Source organism: Xenopus tropicalis, chromosome 7 (assembly GCF_000004195.4).
Source record: "Xenopus tropicalis strain Nigerian chromosome 7, UCB_Xtro_10.0, whole genome shotgun sequence".
Lineage (NCBI taxonomy): Eukaryota > Metazoa > Chordata > Amphibia > Anura > Pipidae > Xenopus > Xenopus tropicalis.
The window spans coordinates 113,705,589-113,726,743 of NC_030683.2; the positions used below are offsets into that span (position 1 = coordinate 113,705,589).

At 42.4% G+C, this 21,155-nt stretch overlaps 1 protein-coding gene across 4 annotated transcripts in view; it reads right to left on the reverse strand.

Annotated features, from left to right (window-relative positions):
* ptprh (protein tyrosine phosphatase, receptor type H) overlaps window positions 1-21,155 on the reverse strand; it is an 87,307-nt gene that overhangs the window by 3,188 nt on the left and 62,964 nt on the right. For all 4 annotated transcript variants that reach the window (XM_012967495.3, XM_012967493.3, XM_012967496.3 and 1 more), the window contains 12 exons: window positions 20,465-20,740; window positions 19,425-19,700; window positions 15,636-15,899; window positions 13,601-13,918; window positions 10,343-10,609; window positions 8,682-8,766; window positions 4,781-4,840; window positions 4,207-4,294; window positions 2,553-2,643; window positions 1,088-1,164; window positions 577-711; window positions 326-448 (listed from right to left, as the gene is read on the reverse strand). In XM_012967495.3, coding sequence (XP_012822949.1) covers window positions 326-448; window positions 577-711; window positions 1,088-1,164; window positions 2,553-2,643; window positions 4,207-4,294; window positions 4,781-4,840; window positions 8,682-8,766; window positions 10,343-10,609; window positions 13,601-13,918; window positions 15,636-15,899; window positions 19,425-19,700; window positions 20,465-20,740 — 2,060 coding nt within the window. The remainder of the gene's footprint in view (window positions 1-325; window positions 449-576; window positions 712-1,087; window positions 1,165-2,552; window positions 2,644-4,206; window positions 4,295-4,780; window positions 4,841-8,681; window positions 8,767-10,342; window positions 10,610-13,600; window positions 13,919-15,635; window positions 15,900-19,424; window positions 19,701-20,464; window positions 20,741-21,155) is intronic.

Below are 21,155 nucleotides of genomic sequence, written 5' to 3' on the forward strand. Positions count from 1 at the left end.
TTTAGGTTATACAAATGCAAAAGACAGCATTAGGCCAGTAGATTAGAAATCAACCAACTGTCTGTAATATAAGACAATATTGATCAAAGATCTTTAGGGAGATGCCGCTAAGAGCCCTGGAGATACAGAAATATAAATCTGCTTTAAGGTAAGCATATAACAACATGATTATGTTTCAATGGGAGCTTAGATAATGCCCATAAGCAAGTTATTATATTCCAAAGAACTAAAACATTAGCAATTAATTCTATAAACGCTGATCAGGAATGTTGTACAGGAGACATTAGCTGTAATGCAGATCTGTGATAATGTTGTGATGACCTACATGTTTAAGGGTAAAATCCCGTACTGTCCAATCAGGAAGGATCATTTCGGAGGTTACAGTCACGGTGATGTCTCCGTATGTGCATGGGGTGTAATCCAAGGGCCAATAATGTTCACATTTCACCTGTAAGAGAAGAAAAGGAAAGAATGTTCCCACGGCATCTCTACAACCCAACCGACCCATAGACATGTGGCTTATTGGAAATCTAAACTGTACGTGTGATTGATAATAAGGGATGAGGAGCAACCTACCCTGCCATTCTCCATGCAGTTGGTCAGCATTACAATGGTACTGACTTGATTCTCCCAAATCATCCTCCAGAAGTCTGCACTTGTGTTGGGCAGTGGGCCTTGGGAAGCTATGAATTCCTTAGAAGAGTTGTAGCCCTAAATGAAATAAGATGATTTCAAGGAAGTTGGTTACACATGCTTAGAATCTGCAAGGGCGCATACTGTTCTGGCGTTACTGTAGGGAATGGAGATGGACGTTAGGAAATGGTTCCCTTGCCCACATTGTATTCATTAATAACGCTCTGGCTTTTTCCTGTTCACTCTAGTTAGAGGAGAAATGAAAAGTCGCGTTTTGACTTTAAAAAAGTATATTGGCAATGATGGGTACTGTGTTTAGGGGGCGTTGTATTTGAACAACTAAATCCCCACTGAAGGTGACATCGGACACCATTAAAGACAGCAACAGTGAGTTTGTGCAGTAAAAAAAGTACTGTGACCCATTGAGCATAAGCGATAAACTGGTGGCACTTACAGGCATGTAGTTGGCATTGATATAATCAGAGGTCTCATCCGCATCAATACGGTTGAGTCTGACTCTGGAATGGTCATCTGAAACAGAAAAAGAAAAGGAATGAATATTTAAAATGACAGGTTTGCCAGGACATTTACTTTTTAATGACTATTAAATGTTTTTCCTGCAAAAAGAATACGTCTAGCTTGCACAGTCTGGCTGTAAGACACTTTATTCCCATGAGCGGTGCCCAAGCATTTTGTCATTGGAAAGAGCAGAGATGAAACTTCCTGCGCTAATTGACTGGAGTTGCTGGTTTGTATAACAGATATCACTGGCTGCACTGTGTTTGGAGAGTATAAAGTGGAAAACTTTGGGACACTGTGCTGTGTATTTGCCCACCATGTAGGAAAGGGAGAGAGATAATCAGCTACTAATGGCACAGAGCGTTTAGGCAGGGGATGGGTACCTATGGCTTTCACTGTATGATGTGTATCTGTTAATTCTATTGTATAATGCTCTGTAGATGCCATTAGCCATTGACCTCACTGTATAATGCACTATACATGCCTGTACTCAACAATTTCGCTGTATATTTCCCTATAGATGCATGCAACCATTGGTCTCATTATAAACCCACTCTTTTATTTTCCATAAAATGTGCAAAAACACTAAGCATTTACCTATTCACCTGTTCACTTATTTACCTTTCAGTTCTCAAGGCTTCTTCATTAATTGGCATTACTGTTAGTCAACACCTACAGTACATCCCTAAACTAGAAGGTAAAACCATCATAATGTATGATTCAACTTATTACATGTATGGGGTTATTGGCCAGCCCTGACTACACTGACCCACATTCAAAGCACAGCCAGGCCAAAAACCGGTTCAATCTGCCTATCTATGTGTGACATAATTGTACAAAGTCCAAAAAACTCCAGCCATGTTGGTATATCCGAACTATAAGTGGCCATCTTAAAAGAAGTGGAAAGAGTAATACACTGGGGGATGCCAATATGCTAGGCACCCCCAAGTGTATTAAATTGCTATCTTTTGTCGTAGGTCCAGTGATCCTGTTTAGAAAAAACTGTACTGTTTCTGGGGAAAAAATGTAGTGATTTAATATCTAGATGCCAATACGTAAGGTGGCCCCCAATCATTCTTGTCCCTGGATGGCAGCCTATAGGTAATTCTTATCTGCTGACTTTTTGGTATATACATGTGACACAATAAGAAATGTGGGTTCTAAAGTAGTAAATACTCTTGGATCCAATATTCTTATGAATTTCTGAAATTTATAGTCATTTCTTGAGTCAGTGAAGCAGTATAATGGAGTTGGGTGAGAGGCCTGAGCAGATGGCAATGGAGTAGCTGCCAGGAAACCCATGATAGACTTAATGCACCATTGGTGGGAAAGTAAAGAACATCTAAAGGGTAACTGGTAACTTATCTATTTCTAGTGGCAGATGTGTGAATTCTACTTACAAGGCAAGACATTGGTGAATCTGTTCTTGGATCTGTTTTCTGAGAGTTCTGCTGCCAGTTTAGACTGGTTAATGCCTACATTGCTGAGTTGCTGTTGGTTGAAGATGAAAATGATTTGCCATTAAAACATATGACACAAAAATACTTCTCTATTACCCCTTTGGCTGCTTACAGATCATCACGAGTTGCACCCCAGAAATCTGGACCCCTTGCATTACTTGGCATAAAGGGCTGTAACTTATCTCTGCTCAGCTTATCTCTGCCAGCAATTCCCAAAAAGGAACCCTCATTTAACAGACTCACGGGCTACTTTATAAATAAATGCTATTTACCATATACATATACTACAGCAGGGGTCTCAAACTCGCGGCCCACGGGCCATTTGCGGCCCTCGGTACAACATTTTGTGGCCCGCACCAACGCCTTCGCAAAAGCAATGAATGGATCGCGATTTTTATTGCGATTCAAGGGATAATGCAAGGCACGGCGGGCGGGAGCTGCTGATTGCGGAAATGACGTTATGCCATCATAACAGTTATTATGGGAAGACGTTCTGTGTGCACAATTAGCTCCTTAGTTAGCAGCTAATTGTGCACACAGAACGTCTTCCCATAATAACTGTTATGATGGCATAACGTCATTTCCGCAATCAGCAGCTCCCGCCCGCCGTGCCTTGCATTATCCGATAATGCAAGCCTTCATGGACTTTTTTTTGTGAAATCCCTTATGCGGCCCAGCCTCATCGTGACTTTGCCTCCTGCGGCCCCCAGGTAAATTGAGTTTGAGCCCCCTGTACTACAGTATTCCTTCAGCACAGAGTACCAACTGCAGCCCCCCTCAAAAGCTCTGGGGCTTCCCAATAAGAGAGTCCAAGACTCAAAGAATGCTTTCATTGGACCAATAGTAGGTATTCCCCAGTGGACATTTTTTTGTGGGTTGTTACTGCATCATAACATGGAACATGGAAATCCCTCCCTGGGAAAAAAGACCTTAAGTGAGGGCTTTGAAGTTTATGGGTGAAGGTAAATAAAGTAATGAAGGGGGTAGATCCGAGGTGGCACCCAATCTACTACTAAGGATTAGGTTCCATGTTGATGTGGACCTTGTGCACTTTACCCATTGCTTGGCTTTATCGTAATGGAGAAACCTTTGTATAAATTTGTTGTGTCCAATACCTTCAAACCAAGTACCCATTATATATATACTGGCTTGGAGACAATTCTTTTACTGCCAAACATGGGCTGCTGTAGAGCCAAAAATCAGTCAATCGCTGCCTATATTTGGCAGCCACCAAGAGCCTTTTTTTCACAATTTTGTGACTCCTCAACACTTAAATGTGGCTCTCAATTGCAAAAGGTTGGGGACTGCTGGTTTAGATATTAAACACATACAGCACCCTACACAAAGCACCATGTTACAGTCACAACCTTCATTTCAATGTCTATAGATATGATTATGATGTAAATGGAGTGAAATGGTGAGAGGGTTGCCATCTGGCTGGTAAAAATGATGCTTGATGCCAATGATATTAATAGGGAAGAAAGATAAAAATATATATATATCTTTAAATGCTTCATCTGTATATGTCTAATTTTGTGGGCTGATAAAGTTACATGGTGACCTGGCCAGATTGTTATAAACCGACCGTACATACCTGATACTCCTCTGCAAATCCAAAGTCACTATCCGCGTGCTGTCTCTGGTAATAATCTGGAAACGCGGATTTCATCACTGATGGCATTCTAGGAACAAAGTGAGCACCAGCTTCATCCAATAAGTTCAAGAAGGGCATTTGTAAAGAAACTTTTGTTGTAAACAAAGAATCACTTCATATCAGGGGTCCTCAAACTACGGCCCGGATATGGCCCCCCCAAGGTCATTTACCCGGCCCCCGCTGTGTCATCAACCCTGGCTACTACCTGTCCAACGTCATTTGCTTTGCGTCGCCCGGAGTGACGCGGTGATGTGACACGCTGTGGCCAAGGACAACACTAAGATACACAGGTAGTAGCCAGGGGTGAGGATGCAGTGGAGGCGGGGCGTAGTTTGAGGACTAACGCTAGTCCGGCCCCCCAACAGTCTAAGGGACCGTGAACTGGCCCCCTGTTTAAAAAGTTTGAGGACCCCTGCTCCATATGATGGAAAAAGGAGCTAACAAGGACTCCCCCAAGATTGTCCCATGGATCTTGGTGCATATGGAGCAGCAGTCACCTGTGCGGCCCTCTTACCTTACTATATTTATTTTCTGCATATTTCCACGTTCCTTCTTGAAAGGGTTTTTTGAGCCTCTGAGGAGAAAAAAACATTTTTTTAATTATTTTTAATACGTTTTCAGAAGCAGCAAGAAATTCATGCCAAAGTGCCGTATGCCCCTCATGTCCTGATTTCTTCTACAAGCTTGTGTGTTACTAGTAGGGATGCAATGAATCCACTTTTTCTGAACCGAATCTGCTGCGTGTGCGACTAAAAATATTCAACTTCCGTGTTTACATGACAAAAAGTCACGTGATTTTCAGGATTCTGATTCAGTTCGGCCAGGAGCGTGGATTCGGCTGAATTTGAATCCTGCTGAAAAGGGCCGAATCTTGGCCAAATCCCCAAAAAAATCCAAACTCCTAAAAAAATCCCATTTACATGGGTTTATCCAACTAAGCTGATCAGAAAACCCTGCACTACACTGATGAGCCCCAAGAAGGGCGAAACCGGTCTGTAGTTGGGAATCTGCTCAGCTATTATCCTGGCTTCTGCTTTAAACCCAGTGGGTGAGCTTTAGCCTATAGGATAAACCCATGTAAATGGGATTTTTTTTTTTAGGAGTTTGGAATTCATTCCCAGAATTCCTTTTGTTTACTTGTATCTGTATAAGACAGTCTCCTCAACCCTAATGATTTGTTAGTGTAATGTATCAGTGTCAGTGTGGTTGTCACTGTATCTCTATATTTGTGCCAGAAACATGATATACTCATACACAGGTATAGGACCCAATATCCAGAATGCTTGGGACCAAGGGTATTCCGGATAAGGGATCTTTCTGTAATTTAGATCTCCATACCTTAAGTCTACTAAAAAATTAATATAACATGAATTAAACCAAATAGGATAGTTTTGCATCCAATAAGGATTATTTATATCTTAGTTGGGATCAAGTACAGGTACTGTTTTATTATTACAGAGAAAAGGGAATCATTTAACCATGAAATAAACCCAATAGGACTGTTCTGCCCCCAATAAGGATTAATTATATCTTAGTTGGGATCAAGTACAGGTACTGTTTTATTATTACAGAGAAAAGGGAATCATTTAACCATTAAATAAACCCAATAGGACTGTTCTGCCCCCAATAAGGGGTAATTTTATCTTAGTTGGGATCAAGTACAGGTACTGTTTTATTATTACAGAGAAAAGGGAATCATTTAACCATTAAATAAACCCAATAGGGCTGTTCTGCCCCCAATAAGGGGTAATTATATCTTAGTTGGGATCAAGTACAGGTACTGTTTTATTATTACAGAGAAAAGGGAATCATTTAACCATTAAATAAACCCAATTTCAAAGCCCTTCACTCCTCTGCTCCTCACTACATTTCTTCACTGGTCTCCTTGCACGTTCCTGGTCGTCTCCTCCGCTCCTTTCAGAGCCTCCGTCTTTTTACACCATCCACACCCACTGCGCTCTCTCGTCTTAAACCTTTCTATCTCACTGCCCCTTCCCTCTGGAACTCTATCCCTGAATCCCTACGTAGGGAACACTCACCCACTCTCTTTAAGAAAAAGCTCAGCTATTCCCTTCTGGAGCACTAAAACATTATTTTGCCCAGTCCTGCGCTTAAGGGCAAATGCCCATACCTGATGCACTCTTACCTTCCAATTTGTGCCTGTATGTTACCCAACCACTCAGATTGTAAGCTCTACGGGGCAGGGACCTCCTTCCTACTGTGTCTCATACCACATGGCACTTATATATATATATATATATATATTTACTGTATTTATTTATTATATCACTTGTCCTCCCTGTATGTAATTTTGTATTCTGTAAGATTGTACAGCGCTGCGTACCCTTGTGGCACTTTATAAATAACGTTATACATACATACAATAGGACTGTTCTGCCCCCAATAAGGGGTAATTATATCTTAGTTGGGATCAAGTACAGGTACTGTTTTATTATTACAGAGAAAAGGGAATCATTTAAACATGAAATAAACCCAATAGGGCTGTTCTGCCCCCAATAAGGGGTAATTATATCTTAGTTGGGATCAAGTACAGATACTGTTTTATTATTACAGAGAAAAGGGAATCATTTAACCATTAAATAAACCCAATAGGGCTGTTCTGCCCCCAATAAGGGGTAATTATATCTTAGTTGGGATCAAGTACAGGTACTGTTTTATTATTACAGAGAAAAAGGAAATCAGTTTTAAAATTCTGAATTATTTAGAGTCTATGGGAGACAGGCTTTCTGTAATTCGGAGCTTTCTGGATAACGGGTTTCCAGATAAGGGATCCCATACCTGTATATTTGTTAACAGTTTATTATTCTACATGGTAAATTAATACCACACCCTGGTAAGTTTCTCTTGGTTTTGGTTATGGGCCCCCACGTAATGCTGTGCATTGAGCAGAGCTGGGAGACCCATCTTATTCTTACCCCCTGGTCCCCAGTATTTACACTCCAGTTTGTGCTGAATTTTGTTTGCACGTGATCATTCTTGTTGGACTTACCAATACAATATCTCGTTCTAGTACATATTCCCTTTTTAAGGGATTTACTTTCCTATGCAATGGCCTGTGCAATAGTTACACACACTACTTCTGTCATTGTTAGATTCTAATTGAAATCCAAAGGTCTGTAAAGATCTAGCACATGTATTGTCCCTTATCACACCTGTAAATGGCCTCTGCCACTATGGAACAGAGGAACAAGAATCAGCTGATCATATATATATATATATACAGTATATAACCCTATGCTTTGTATTATACTTCAGGGTGCACAATAAGTTGAAAGTGCAGCAAACTCACATTGGGTGAATTGGACAAATATTTTAAAGGAGAATTAAAGTCATTTTGGCATTTTACAGCCAATAGATTTGCCACATTAGTGCCACCTAGAACGCTATATTTATTCAGCAGAAATCATTACCATACCTGAGTAAACAGCTTTAGAAGCTTTCTCCCTTTGCTTAAGATAGCAGCTGCCATTTTAAAGGAGAAGGAAAGGCTAGTAAAGAGTTAATCCCAAGCTGCAGGCATACCTTCAGTTCTCTCAATAGTGCCCTTAAGTCTCCCCATATTTCTCCTGTTCAGAACATCTGAAGCCAAACAGGAAGAAAAAACGCTGAGCTGTGTAAAGAAAGTTCCCATAATGCCTCACTCCTGCACAGACACCCAGACCAATTGAACATGCTTAGTTAGTAAGACTATGAGTCAGCTTCCTGCTGATTGGCTCAGATCCACAATCCTAGGGGGGGGGGGGAGTGAGCTCTTAGCATTCTTGAGGGAGGGAGGAGCAGGAGAGAGCAAGAAGCTGAAAGCTGCGTGTCTGTGGATGAGGAAAACAGACACAACTAATCTTTTTACAGAGAAGTCAGTGCAGCGTTTCTGTGAGTGCTTATGGCTGTATTTACATAGACCTTTCTGATAAAGCTTACTTAGTTTTTACCTTTCCTTCTCCTTTAAGTAGGGATGTAGCGCCTGTTCGCGCGAATTAGTTCGCCGGCGAACAGTTCGCTACATCTCTACCTTTAAGTAGCTTCCTGCCTGCAGGGGGGTGGGTGTTCTTAGCATTCTGGTGGGAGGGGGAGCAGGAGAGGGGAGAGGGGAGAGAGGAGAGAACTGCGCAGACTCTGGCCACAGGAATTAAGGCTGTTTCTGAGAGAGGAAGTCAGACACTGGAACATCATGTTTACAAAAATAGAGACAATAAATCCTGTGTTTCTTTTGATAGAGGACTCTGTGAGTGCTTATGGCTGTATTTACATAGACCTTTCTGATAAAGCTTACTTATTTTTTACCTTTCCTTCTCCTTTAAACAAGTCCTAGAATGTTAGAGCAATTTCACCTTTATATATATTCACAGAGCTTTCCAACCTCACCCCCTCAGACCAGACGTAAAATCTTTACTGACCTCCTTTTCCGAAGGACAAAGTAAGCAATTAGCCCCACAACAAGAAGGAACAAGAGCACTCCGAATATGCTTCCTACAATAACTCCTGTGGATAGAAATAAGATCATTATAACTAACTGGAAACAGCAATGGGACAAACCTGAGTACAGTGTCGGACTGGGAACCCAAGGGCCCATCAGTAATCCTTAGCCCACTTTCCAAACTATCTTTCCTCCTTTCCTCACCCAACCTCATGAAAACCATTAAACAGGCCAAATGGTCAGAAGCAGGAGGGCCCACTGACACCAGGGCCCACCGGGAGTTTTCCTGGTATCCTGGTGGGCCAGCATGACACTGCCTGAGCAGCAACTTAAGAAGTATAGCAGAGCAGGGGGCAGCAGTGCAGTAATAGCGAGTATAGCAGAGCAGGGGGCAGCAGTGCAGTAATAGCGAGTATAGCAGAGCAGGGGGCAGCAGTGCAGTAATAGCGAGTATAGCAGAGCAGGGGGCAGCAGTAATAGCGAGTATAGCAGAGCAGGGGGCAGCAGTGCAGTAATAGCGAGTATAGCAGAGCAGGGGCAGCAGTGCAGTAATAGCAAGTATAGCAGAGCAGGGGCAGCAGTGCAGTAATAGCGAGTATAGCAGAGCAGGGGCAGCAGTGCAGTAATAGCGAGTATAGCAGAGCAGGGGGCAGCAGTGCAGTAATAGCAAGTATAGCAGAGCAGGGGGCAGCAGTGCAGTAATAGCGAGTATAGCAGAGCAGGGGGCAGCAGTGCAGTAATAGCGAGTATAGCAGAGCAGGGGGCAGCAGTGCAGTAATAGCGAGTATAGCAGAGCAGGGGGCAGCAGTGCAGTAATAGCGAGTATAGCAGAGCAGGGGGCAGCAGTGCAGTAATAGTGAGTATAGCAGAGCAGGGGGCAGCAGTGCAGTAATAGCGAGTATAGCAGAGCAGGGGGCAGCAGTGCAGTAATAGCAAGTATAGCAGAGCAGGGGGCAGCAGTGCAGTAATAGCGAGTATAGCAGAGCAGGGGGCAGCAGTGCAGTAATAGCGAGTATAGCAGAGCAGGGGGCAGCAGTAATAGCGAGTATAGCAGAGCAGGGGGCAGCAGTGCAGTAATAGCGAGTATAGCAGAGCAGGGGCAGCAGTGCAGTAATAGCGAGTATAGCAGAGCAGGGGCAGCAGTGCAGTAATAGCGAGTATAGCAGAGCAGGGGGCAGCAGTGCAGTAATAGCAAGTATAGCAGAGCAGGGGGCAGCAGTGCAGTAATAGCGAGTATAGCAGAGCAGGGGGCAGCAGTGCAGTAATAGCGAGTATAGCAGAGCAGGGGGCAGCAGTGCAGTAATAGGGAGTATAGCAGAGCAGGGGGCAGCAGTGCAGTAATAGCGAGTATAGCAGAGCAGGGGGCAGCAGTGCAGTAATAGCGAGTATAGCAGAGCAGGGGGCAGCAGTGCAGTAATAGCGAGTATAGCAGAGCAGGGGGCAGCAGTGCAGTAATAGCAAGTATAGCAGAGCAGGGGGCAGCAGTGCAGTAATAGCGAGTATAGCAGAGCAGGGGGCAGCAGTGCAGTAATAGCGAGTATAGCAGAGCAGGGGGCAGCAGTGCAGTAATAGGGAGTATAGCAGAGCAGGTGCAGCAGTGCAGAAAGACAGTTACAGTAACACTGTACAGTAGGTACTTACCTACATTATCCGTATAACAGATGATGAAATCAGAGACCTGTCGGGAATCTGCTACAGTCTCTACTGTGATGATGTATTTTGTTGCCGGCTGCAAACTCTGTACTGTCGCTCCTTGGGAGCAGTTCTGCGCTGGTATCGTTTCCTTTTCATTGCCATCAGCGAGGATTTTGATTGATGAATATGAACCAGAGGGGCAGACAAAAGCCACCTTTAGCTGGTACCCTCCGCCGACTTTGGTACATGTGATGCCTGTAACAGTATTGGGATCTGGGAAGAGAAAACGGATATCATGTAAGCACAGTCAGTTCTGCAGAATAGCAAAGGCCTTTAGTTTCTCTTTAATGGGCAGGTTCACCTTAAAGCTAACTTTTAGTATGTTATAGAATTATCTATTCTAAGCAACTTTGCAGTTGGTCTTCATGATTTATTTGTTATAGTTTTTGAACTATATACCTTTTTCTTCAAACTCTTTGCAGTTTTTAAATGGGGGTCACTGACCCCGGCAGCCACAAAACTATTGCTCTGTGAGGCTCCAGTTTTATTGTTATTGTTACATTTTCTTTCCTATTCAGTCCCTTTCCTATTCATATACCAGTCTCTCATCCAAACCACTCCCTGGTTGCTAAGGTAACTTGGATCCTAGCAACCAAATAACTGCTGAAACTCCAGACTGGAGGGTTCTTAAACTCAAAGGTGAACAACCCCTTTAATGATACAAACAGGTTTCCTATTATCATTATTTGACTGCATTGTCTTTGGCTCCCAAGGCCCCTCAGGGTCTCATCTTGTATATTCATGTATATCATGTAACTAATGTTCCAGATCTTCTCTGCCTACCGTAAGAGGTCCGTAAGTCTGACTGACAGAGACTTTTGCTCAGCGAGGGTCATTGGTGACAACAAATGCTGTAATTAAAAGCGCTATTTCCAACAAATTGCGAGGTATTTTTACCCACAATTCAGCATTTCCCCCATAATTCCAGTGTAATTGCATTAAAATGAATGCCACTGAACTAGGGTTGCCACCATTTCCATGGTCCCTTATTGGCCAATAATGTGGAAGGGGGTGGGGGCGGGACAAAAAAATGGGTTCCGAATTACGGAAAGGTTATCTGCCATAGACTCCATTTTAATCAAATAATTCACATTTTTAAAAATGGTTTCCTTTTTCTCAGTATTAACAAAACGGTACATTGTACTTGATCCCAACTAGGTTGTAATTAATCCTTGTTGGAGCCCAAACAAGCCTATTGGGTTTAATTACTGTTGAAATAATTTTTTTTAGCAGACTTTAGGTAGGAGATCCGAATTACGGAAAGACCCCTTATCCAGGAATACCCCAGGTCCCGAGCATTCTGAATAACGGGTCCCATACCTGTATACCATACTTTTTTTATTTTGTAATATCCTGACTAGGGCTAATATCTGTCCAGTATTTTACCATTGGTCGCACAAAACATCGTCAGATCCACCACACACAGTCAGGGCTGAAACAGCAGATAAGGAAGTAGAAACAATAGGATTTCTACCTCCTTCTGCCGATTCAGCCCTGACGGCAGATTTTGGTCAGGCGCCTTCTATGGCGCCCGATCAAAATTTTCTAACCTGGCCGATCGGCGAGTCATCCGATATCAGCAGCTTCCTGCGATATCAGTCGACTCGCTGACATGCCAATACACGCACCGAATATCGTACGAAACGAGGTTTCATACGATAGTATCGGTGCATGTATGGCCAGCTTAAGTCTACTAACACAATAGGGCTGTTCTGCCCCCAATAAGGGGTAATTATATCTTAGTTGGGATCAAGTACAGGTACTGTTTTATTATTACAGAGAAAAGGGAATCATTTAACCATGAAATAAACCCAATAGGGCTGTTCTGCCCCAATAAGGGGTAATTATATCTTAGTTGGGATCAAGTACAGGTACTGTTTTATTATTACAGAGAAAAGCGAATCATTTAACCATTAAATAAACCCAATAGGGCTGTTCTGCCCCCAATAAGGGGTAATTATATCTTAGTTGGGATCAAGTACAGGTACTGTTTTATTATTACAGAGAAAAGCGAATCATTTAACCATTAAATAAACCCAATAGGGCTGTTCTGCCCCCAATAAGGGGTAATTATATCTTAGTTGGGATCAAGTACAGGTACTGTTTTATTATTACAGAGAAAAGGGAATCATTTAACCATTAAATAAACCCAATAGGGCTGTTCTGCCCCCAATAAGGGGTAATTATATCTTAGTTGGGATCAAGTACAGGTACTGTTTTATTATTACAGAGAAAAGCGAATCATTTAACCATTAAATAAACCCAATAGGGCTGTTCTGCCCCCAATAAGGGGTAATTATATCTTAGTTGGGATCAAGTACAGGTACTGTTTTATTATTACAGAGAAAAGGGAATCATTTAACCATTAAATAAACCCAATAGGGCTGTTTTGCCCCCAATAAGGATTAATTATATCTTAGTTGGGATCAAGTACAGGTACTGTTTTATTATTACAGAGAAAAGGGAATCATTTAACCATGAAATAAACCCAATAGGGCTGTTCTGCCCCCAATAAGGGGTAATTATATCTTAGTTGGGATCAAGTACAGGTACTGTTTTATTATTACAGAGAAAAAGGAAATCATTTTTAAAAATGTGAATTATTTGATTAAAATGGAGTCTATGGCAGATGGCCTTTCCGTAATTTGGAACTTTCTGGATAATGGGTTTCCGGATAAGGGGTCTGATACCTGTACTGGTATTTTTTGTTCAAAAAAGGTGGCAACCCTAATCCCAACACAACATGTAAATGTGATATCTGGTCTTGCACAGACTGGGGCAGAATCTTCAGCTTAATGCAGTCCCTTCTACAGTCATTGTGCCTGGTAGGATTACTTGGTAATGTTTATTTTAGCTACTGAAGTTTTTGGAAAATATTTCTTTCTGATGTTGCTCCCAGTGGCCTCAAAGTTGGTGCCAATTATTAAATCTGTGGCTTGGTGACAATTTTTGAAAGCATAAATAAGCAGTTTTACCCCAAGCAGAGCCTCCTGCGGGCTAGTAGTCCCCATGGGGCGACCAAATAGCCAATCACAGCCTTTATTTTGTAACCCCAAGGAAGTTTTTCTTGCTTGTGTGGCTCACCAACAATTTTTACATTTGAGTGCGGCTCATGTGTAAAAAGATGTTGGGGATCCCTGCACTAGAGCAATACATATAAAAAGAACAACAGTATGACTAAGAATACATACAAATAATACATACCCAACTGTACTTTCTCGATGATTGGGTTGCTGTATGTTATTATATTATTGGTGGTTGCTCTGCGACTAATCCTTCCCGAACTCCCTGATGGGTAAGAACTAAAGCTTCGCAGAATTAAGTTGTAGGCTGTCCCAGGAATTAGACCATCCAGAATCCCTTCAGAACTTGGGCCTGTAAATTGTTTTGTTAAATTGCTTGTTCCACTGACTGCATTTATTTCAATCCCACTGAAACTGCCCCCTGAGGGGATTGTCCAGGAGACGTTCACGCTACTGTTGGTAATGGTGACTATCTTGAAACCTCCGGGAACCTCTGGATCTGGTAAAAAATAGCAGATAGTAAAAATGAAAAACAACATTAGCTTGTTTGGATTAACCATTCATATTTTATACAGAATTATGTTTTTTAATTCCCAGATAGTTTGTTAAGCTCTGTTCAGGTACAAAAACTTTAGTGTCAACAATTGTTGAATGCTCATCAGAGCAGAGCTTGTGTTTAATGGGTCCGAGGAGTCATATATTAAAAAAATTGGGACATTTTTCTATGAAAAAAAAACAGTCCAAGTGGGTTTGAAACAGCACCCTGGCCTTGGTGCCTAAAGGGCATTGTTTTTGGGCTGTCACTAGGTGTATCAGGCAGGATTCCCAGGAGCTGGGACTGCCAATGAAGGAGACAGCACTCACTCACTTGCATGGGATAAGGGATAGAGGTGGAGAGAGGGCTTGAGATTACCATCTTGTGGTCACTGTCACTGGATGTAGGTGTCTGGGGTTGAGAAGGACAGATATGTTTTATATCTCTGCCTCATAGAGCTTACAATCTAAGCAGAAGGATAACTTACACACACACAGGAGGGATCGCACCCACAATAATGCCCCTGCCTTTAATAAAGATATAACTGATCACAAATATGGGTTTTACAATGGGGCAACTGATCTTGCAGCAGTAAGGGACCCAGGTGTAAAGAGGAATTTGGAGAGCCCTGCAATTTCAATATATATTTAGGGGGCAAAATATTAGATTAGTGCTTACCACTAAAAATGTAACCAACTTTCTATTCATTCTTATGGGATTTTTTGAAGTGTATTTATCAATGGGTGAAAGTTAGAGGTCACCATTTAATAAAAAGGCTTCTAAAAATCCCAGAAGAATGAATAGAAAATGGAGGAATTGTTCTGCGGTGAGCTCTAATTTCACACTTTGATATCTGCCCCTATGCACAGATCCTCTGTTGAAGGTTTAAAAGCTCTGACAGTGTTGGACTGGAACCCCTGGGGCCCACCAGAAAACCTTAGACCATGGGCCCACTCTCCAAAACATTGTTCCCCCTTTCCTCACTCAACATCTTTATCCTCCTATTATTTATATTTACATGCTAGCATCTATTTTTCCATCTATTATTCGTATTTGTTCCCATTCAGAAATAGGGAATGACCATGAAACAGGCCAAATGGTCAGGAGCAGGAGGGCCCACTGACCCCTGGGCCCACAGGGAGTTTTCCTGGTATCCTGGTGGGCCAGTCCGACACTGAGCTCTGACAATATTTTGCTTTGGGACCTGGAAACTTCAAATGACACCACTGATCTCAAAGTGACTCATACAGTATGAATACTGGATTAGTGTAGTTGAATGTTAGGTGTAACCGTGTAGATATAATTATTGACCAGCATATCTGCATTCAGAGCTGCCTTTTAGATTGTGAGCTTTAACTCTGCACTAGGTGTAGCCTGCAGAGAGAGTGTGGGATAGGTTGGATAGCGATGGGGCCAGTAACACCTTATAACAGGGCTGTCCAACCTGCAGCTTCAACTGGATTCAGTTAGAGCAAAAGAGCAGCAGATTGGGTTATAAATAATGGGGCCCAATACTGGGTAGTTTTACTGCATCCCCCCATTACCAATGGGGGGATGCAGCATTGTCATAGAACAGCATTGCCTCCAATTTACAGATAAGGTTAAAAAAAAGTATAACAAGTGTAGCCCTGACATAAGAATAGGTCTAGAAACAGGAATTTCTCATCTATTTTCTACTTACTAGTTTGTAAATATGCCACAGCCTTCACACTAGGCACGTTGTTGATGACAGAGATGACGGAGACATTGTACTGGTTTCCTGCAGTCAGACCGCCAATTATTGTGGTGTTTGATGTGATGCTTTGATTTAGTGATTCATTATTTCTTTGCCAAAACACAGTGTAAGTATAATTATTCTTATTGAGATCATTGGGCGGAGTCCAGTTGACTGAAAGTGCTGTGGTATTAACCGGATTTCCACTGACACTAGTGGGTGCATTAGGGGCTGTCAAGAGAAAGAAATATTAGTTTAGTTACATTATTATATATATATTTCCTGACGATGGTCTCTGGAGGATTGAAACGCATAGATATGTGGAAATATAGAACTGTGGAAATATGGAAATATACATATAAACAAAGGGCAGATGTTCATCAGCAGATGAGGAAGTGAAGACACCAACATACCTGGTTGGTTTCCTGGTCTTTAACCATTTGAGTACCCACCAATAAGACGTGCCTTTGTAAAACATATCCATAAGTGTCTGGCAAATAGCAGACAAAAACCACTTAAATTAAAGTTAATCAGAGTTATATTGCTATACGCCTTTTGTTGTGAAAATAACTCAAAGCGAACTAAACATAAATCATTTACACAGACCTTCCCAGTGGCAAATAGAAGAGGCTCCCAGTAGTTGTGGGCCTTGTCATTGTTTCTCCTCAGTAGCTTATTTGACTCACAATCTAGCGTTGCCACCTGGCTGGTATATGACCTGCCTAACCAGTAAAACACCAGCTAGAGCTGAGGCCAGTATTATAAATATAATGGCAATGTACTTACCAGTGAATTTGCAATATCCCACAAATTCACTCTTCACTTTCTCTGCTGCCCAATTCCTCTTATACGAACAGGCCCACCTCAGCTTGCCCATTTATCCCAGCCCCCCCGGTCCATTTCCTCACCCCACTAGCCAGCTCCCCTGCTCCATCTGCCCATTTCCTAGACCCACCCACCCATTTCCTCACCCCACTAGCCAGTTTTCCTGCTCCATCTGCCCATTTCCTAGCCCCACCCACCCAATTCCTCACCCCACTAGCCAGTTTCCCTGCTCTACCTTCCCATTTCCCAGCCCCACCCACCAGTTTCCTCACCCCACTAGCCAGTTTCCCTGCTCCATCTGCCCATCTCCCAGCCCCACCGGCCCATTTATTCACCCCACTAGCCAGCTTCTCTGCTCCATCTGCCCATCTCCCAGCCCCACCCGCCCATTTCCTCAACCCACTAGCCAGTTTCCCTGTTCCATCTGCCCATCTCCCAGCCCCACCGGCCCATTTCCTCACCCCACTAGCCAGCTTTCCTGCTCCATCTTCCCATTTCCCAGCCCCACCCGCCCATTTCCTCACCCCACTAGCCAGTTTCCCTACACCACCTTCCCATTTCCCAGCCCCACCCGCCCATTTCCTCACCCCACTAGCCAGTTTCCCTGCTCCATCTGCCCATTTCCCAGCCCCACCCGCCCATTTCCTCACCCCATTAGCCAGTTTCCCTGCTCCATCTGCCCATTTCCCAGCCCCACCCGCCCATTTCCTCACCCCACTAGCCAGTTTCCCTGCTCCATCTGCCCATTTCCCAGCCCCACCGGCCCATTTCCTCACCCCATTAGCCAGTTTCCCTGCTCCATCTGCCCATTTTCCAGCCCCACCCGCCCATTTCCTCAACCCACTAGCCAGTTTCCCTGTTCCATCTGCCCATCTCCCAGCCCCACCGGCCCATTTCCTCACCCCACTAGCCAGCTTTCCTGCTCCATCTTCCCATTTCCCAGCCCCACCCGCCCATTTCTTCACCCCACTAGCCAGTTTCCCTACTCCACCTTCCCATTTCCCAGCCCCACCCGCCCATTTCCTCACCCCACTAGCCAGTTTCCCTACTCCACCTTCCCATTTCCCAGCCCCACCCGCCCATTTCCTCACCCCACTAGCCAGCTTCCCTGCTCCATCTTCCCATTTCCCAGCCCCACCCACCCATTTCCTCACCCCACTAGCCAGTTTCCCTGCTCCATCTGCCCATTTCCCAGCCCCATGTCGTCATCTCTCTGCCCCTCAAGTGCTGTTTTCGTTGCCCCCCACCTGAAGGCTGGTATAATGCTGGCCAAAAGTTGGCAATCCTAGCTCCATCACATCTTGAGAACTGGAGAACATTCCCAAAGTTTAGGGGGCGGCAAAATGATATTGCTGTGGGGGCTCAGTAACTCATATTTATGCCCTGATTTATGCACTGGCATTTCTCTAGAAGGGGGTTCACTATTCCTTAACATGACCAAAATGTAACTTTGTGCCACAAACTTGTACCCAGTAGTGTTTCCCTTGCCTGCAATACAATTTAGGAGGATGATTTTGTCTGCTCAGGTAAACAGAAAATAAAAACATATACCTTATTTTACCTTTATGGGCTTATTTACTGTACATAATTTCTTTGGCACAGGTTTGGGATTTCTTATCTGTAAACAGTGCCTCCCCCGAGAAAACTTTTTTTTGGAGGAGCCTGGTACTTACTGCAGTCCATAACCCCACCCAGTCGCGTCCCCTGCCCCTTTTTTAAGTAAAAAAAGCAGCTGGTGAGCGGAATTTCTACTAAGGAGGTAGACCCCAAGGCCTACCCCCCTATAAATGCAGGGTCTGCTTCCTCTATAGTTTGGCTAGATAGGTCCTCTGCGCCCAGCCTTCCAGACCTCATGCATCAAACCCCCAGCAATAGAGCCGCACTCTGAGCCAATGTCCAATCGAAAAATATGTATAGGGTGGAACACGAGGCAAAATGCAAAATTGCTGCAAAAAAAGGGCATGAAAGGGGCCCAAAACATGGCGTGTATGGTATAAAAATAAAAGCACTTTTTTTGCCTCATGCTCCCCCCTATATATATTTTCCTCTATAGTTTGGCACTGTCTGAAAAGCCATTATTCATAAAGTTTAGAATTTTAGGAAGACCTTCTCCGTAAGGGAATGATTTATCACAGTGTGATGTTAGAGCTCGCCATAGTGAAAATATCCCAACTCTCTTTTCATTCCTATGGGACTTTTAGAGGCGTAATTTGAATTCACCATATAATAGGAATGAACACAGAGTTGGGAGATTTTTTCACGCTTTGACAAAACTGTCTCATACAGTGTATTCTTAAGCAAATAATTCGATTTTTTTCTCTATAGTAATAAAACAGAACCTTGTAATTGATCCCAACTAAGATATAATTAAAATACATTATTATTAAACTAAAATATTACCCCTTATTGGGGGCAGAACAGCCCTATTGGGTTTATTTCATGGTTAAATGATTCCCTTTTCTCTGTAATAATAAAACAGTACCTGTACTTGATCCCAACTAAGATATAATTACCCCTTATTGGGGGCAGAACAGCCCTATTGGGTTTATTTCATGGTTAAATGATTCCCTTTTCTCTGTAATAATAAAACAGTACCTGTACTTGATCCCAACTAAGATATAATTACCCCTTATTGGGGGCAGAACAGCCCTATTGGGTTTATTTAATGGTTAAATGATTCCCTTTTCTCTGTAATAATAAAACAGTACCTGTACTTGATCCCAACTAAGATATAATTACCCCTTATTGGGGGCAGAACAGCCCTATTGGGTTTATTTAATGGTTAAATGATTCCCTTTTCTCTGTAATAATAAAACAGTACCTGGACTTGATCTTTCCAAATTATAGAAACCCCCAAAGTCCCAAGTATTCTGGATAATAAATCCTATACCTGTATTTATACCAAACACAAACCATACAGAACAAACATACCTGTCGTGCCTGAAGTTGAAGCAAAAGCAGAGCTGTTTGTCCCATCTGATGTCACGGTATAAACAGAGAATTGATAGGTCAGTCCAGGAAGCAGACTCGCCACTGTTGCACCATTTGCATTTACGGTTGAATTCACATTACAGGTTGTAGTGCCACATGCCGTAGTAATTAAGTAGTAATAGCTGCCTTTGTTTATATCATTAGGAGTGGTCCATGATAAAGTCACAGAGTCAGTTGTTTGGCTTTTCACAGTCACATCTTTTACCAACGTGGGTCCTGGGAAGATTTCAAGAATCATTAGTATTCTCCACTTTTGATATGTATATTTGTACACAATCAATTTTGGTGCCATTCCGTCACCAGGAAGGTATTTGTAGAGATTGGGTTTATGTTTGCACTGTTTATTTGTTGTTGACCAACTAACTAACTAACAAAAGTTTATTTCATTAAAGGGTAAGTAAACTTTTAAAATAAATGAAAAGTAATTTTGATCTGATGTTTTTCTGGTTAGGAAAGACGTGAGAAAAGTTATCTGAAGTTTCTGATGCATTTCTTAACCAGAAGAACATCAGACCAGCCCTCTTTCTTTCTCCTGACAACTTCCTTAACTGGATCTTGGTTGGAAACTGACCAGCAGGAGGTGCTGTTGTAACAAAATTTATTCATATTGACAGCTTAAAAAAATAAATAAGTAACGAATGTAAATGGCAAAAGTGCACTCTCATTAGTTTAATTTACTTATCATTCAGCCCAATGAGTGCATCAGTATAGTCTAACAAGATCGTTACATTATAATAACCACCTAATATATAACAAGATCCTATCATAGATTATCATAAATGTTTGAAACTTGCATTTCCCTTGTACAAAATACCACTTAGAAGGATTATTTTGTTTCTGAAGTTGAGCATAATACATGTATATACAAATGTTTTATCTTTAGCTTCTACAGTTAGAAAGCAGAAAGCTGAACCTACTTGTCCCTTGATAAATCCAAATATCCAAGACATAATGGACATAAAGCAGACATATAAACCTACTTGTTGTACTACTGTCAGGGGAACAGTCAGAGCTTTTTGTACCATCTGACGTCACAGTATATACGCAGAAAGTGTAGGTTACTCCAGGAAGCAGATCCAGCACTTCCTTACTGCTAACATTTGTGCTGCTATTCACATTCCAAGATCCAGCGCTATTTGTCACATTGATGGAATACATATAAGTAGCCTGATTTATATCTTGAGGAGGGGTCCATGATATAGTCACAGAGTTATTTGTTTGCTTTATTATGCTCACAGTTGTTACAAGTGAGGGTCCTAAATAATGAGAAATGAAGCAGAAATTATTTTGCACTTGTTATTACTATGTGAATCAATCAACAATAGATTGAGAGATAAAGAGAACAACAGATAACTAGGCATGTATATAGGCAGATATCATGATACAGATTCCTGCTGAGTATGTATCTGTATGTGGATAATACTTAATCTGACTGACATCTGAGAAATTGCCTCAAGTCCTTCTATACAACTCATGGTTTGTGCACCTCAGTAAGTGCAAGTCATTATTATGGAGTGTGTTACTGAAACACTGAACAACCATCATCTCCGTGATCCATGCAATAAATTTGTCCCCTAGTCTTAATTGTAGCAGGGGCAATTGCTGTACAGCTAATAAGCCATTTGCAGGGCAAAAAATAGTACAACCCAGGCAATATCCAACTCAAGGTGG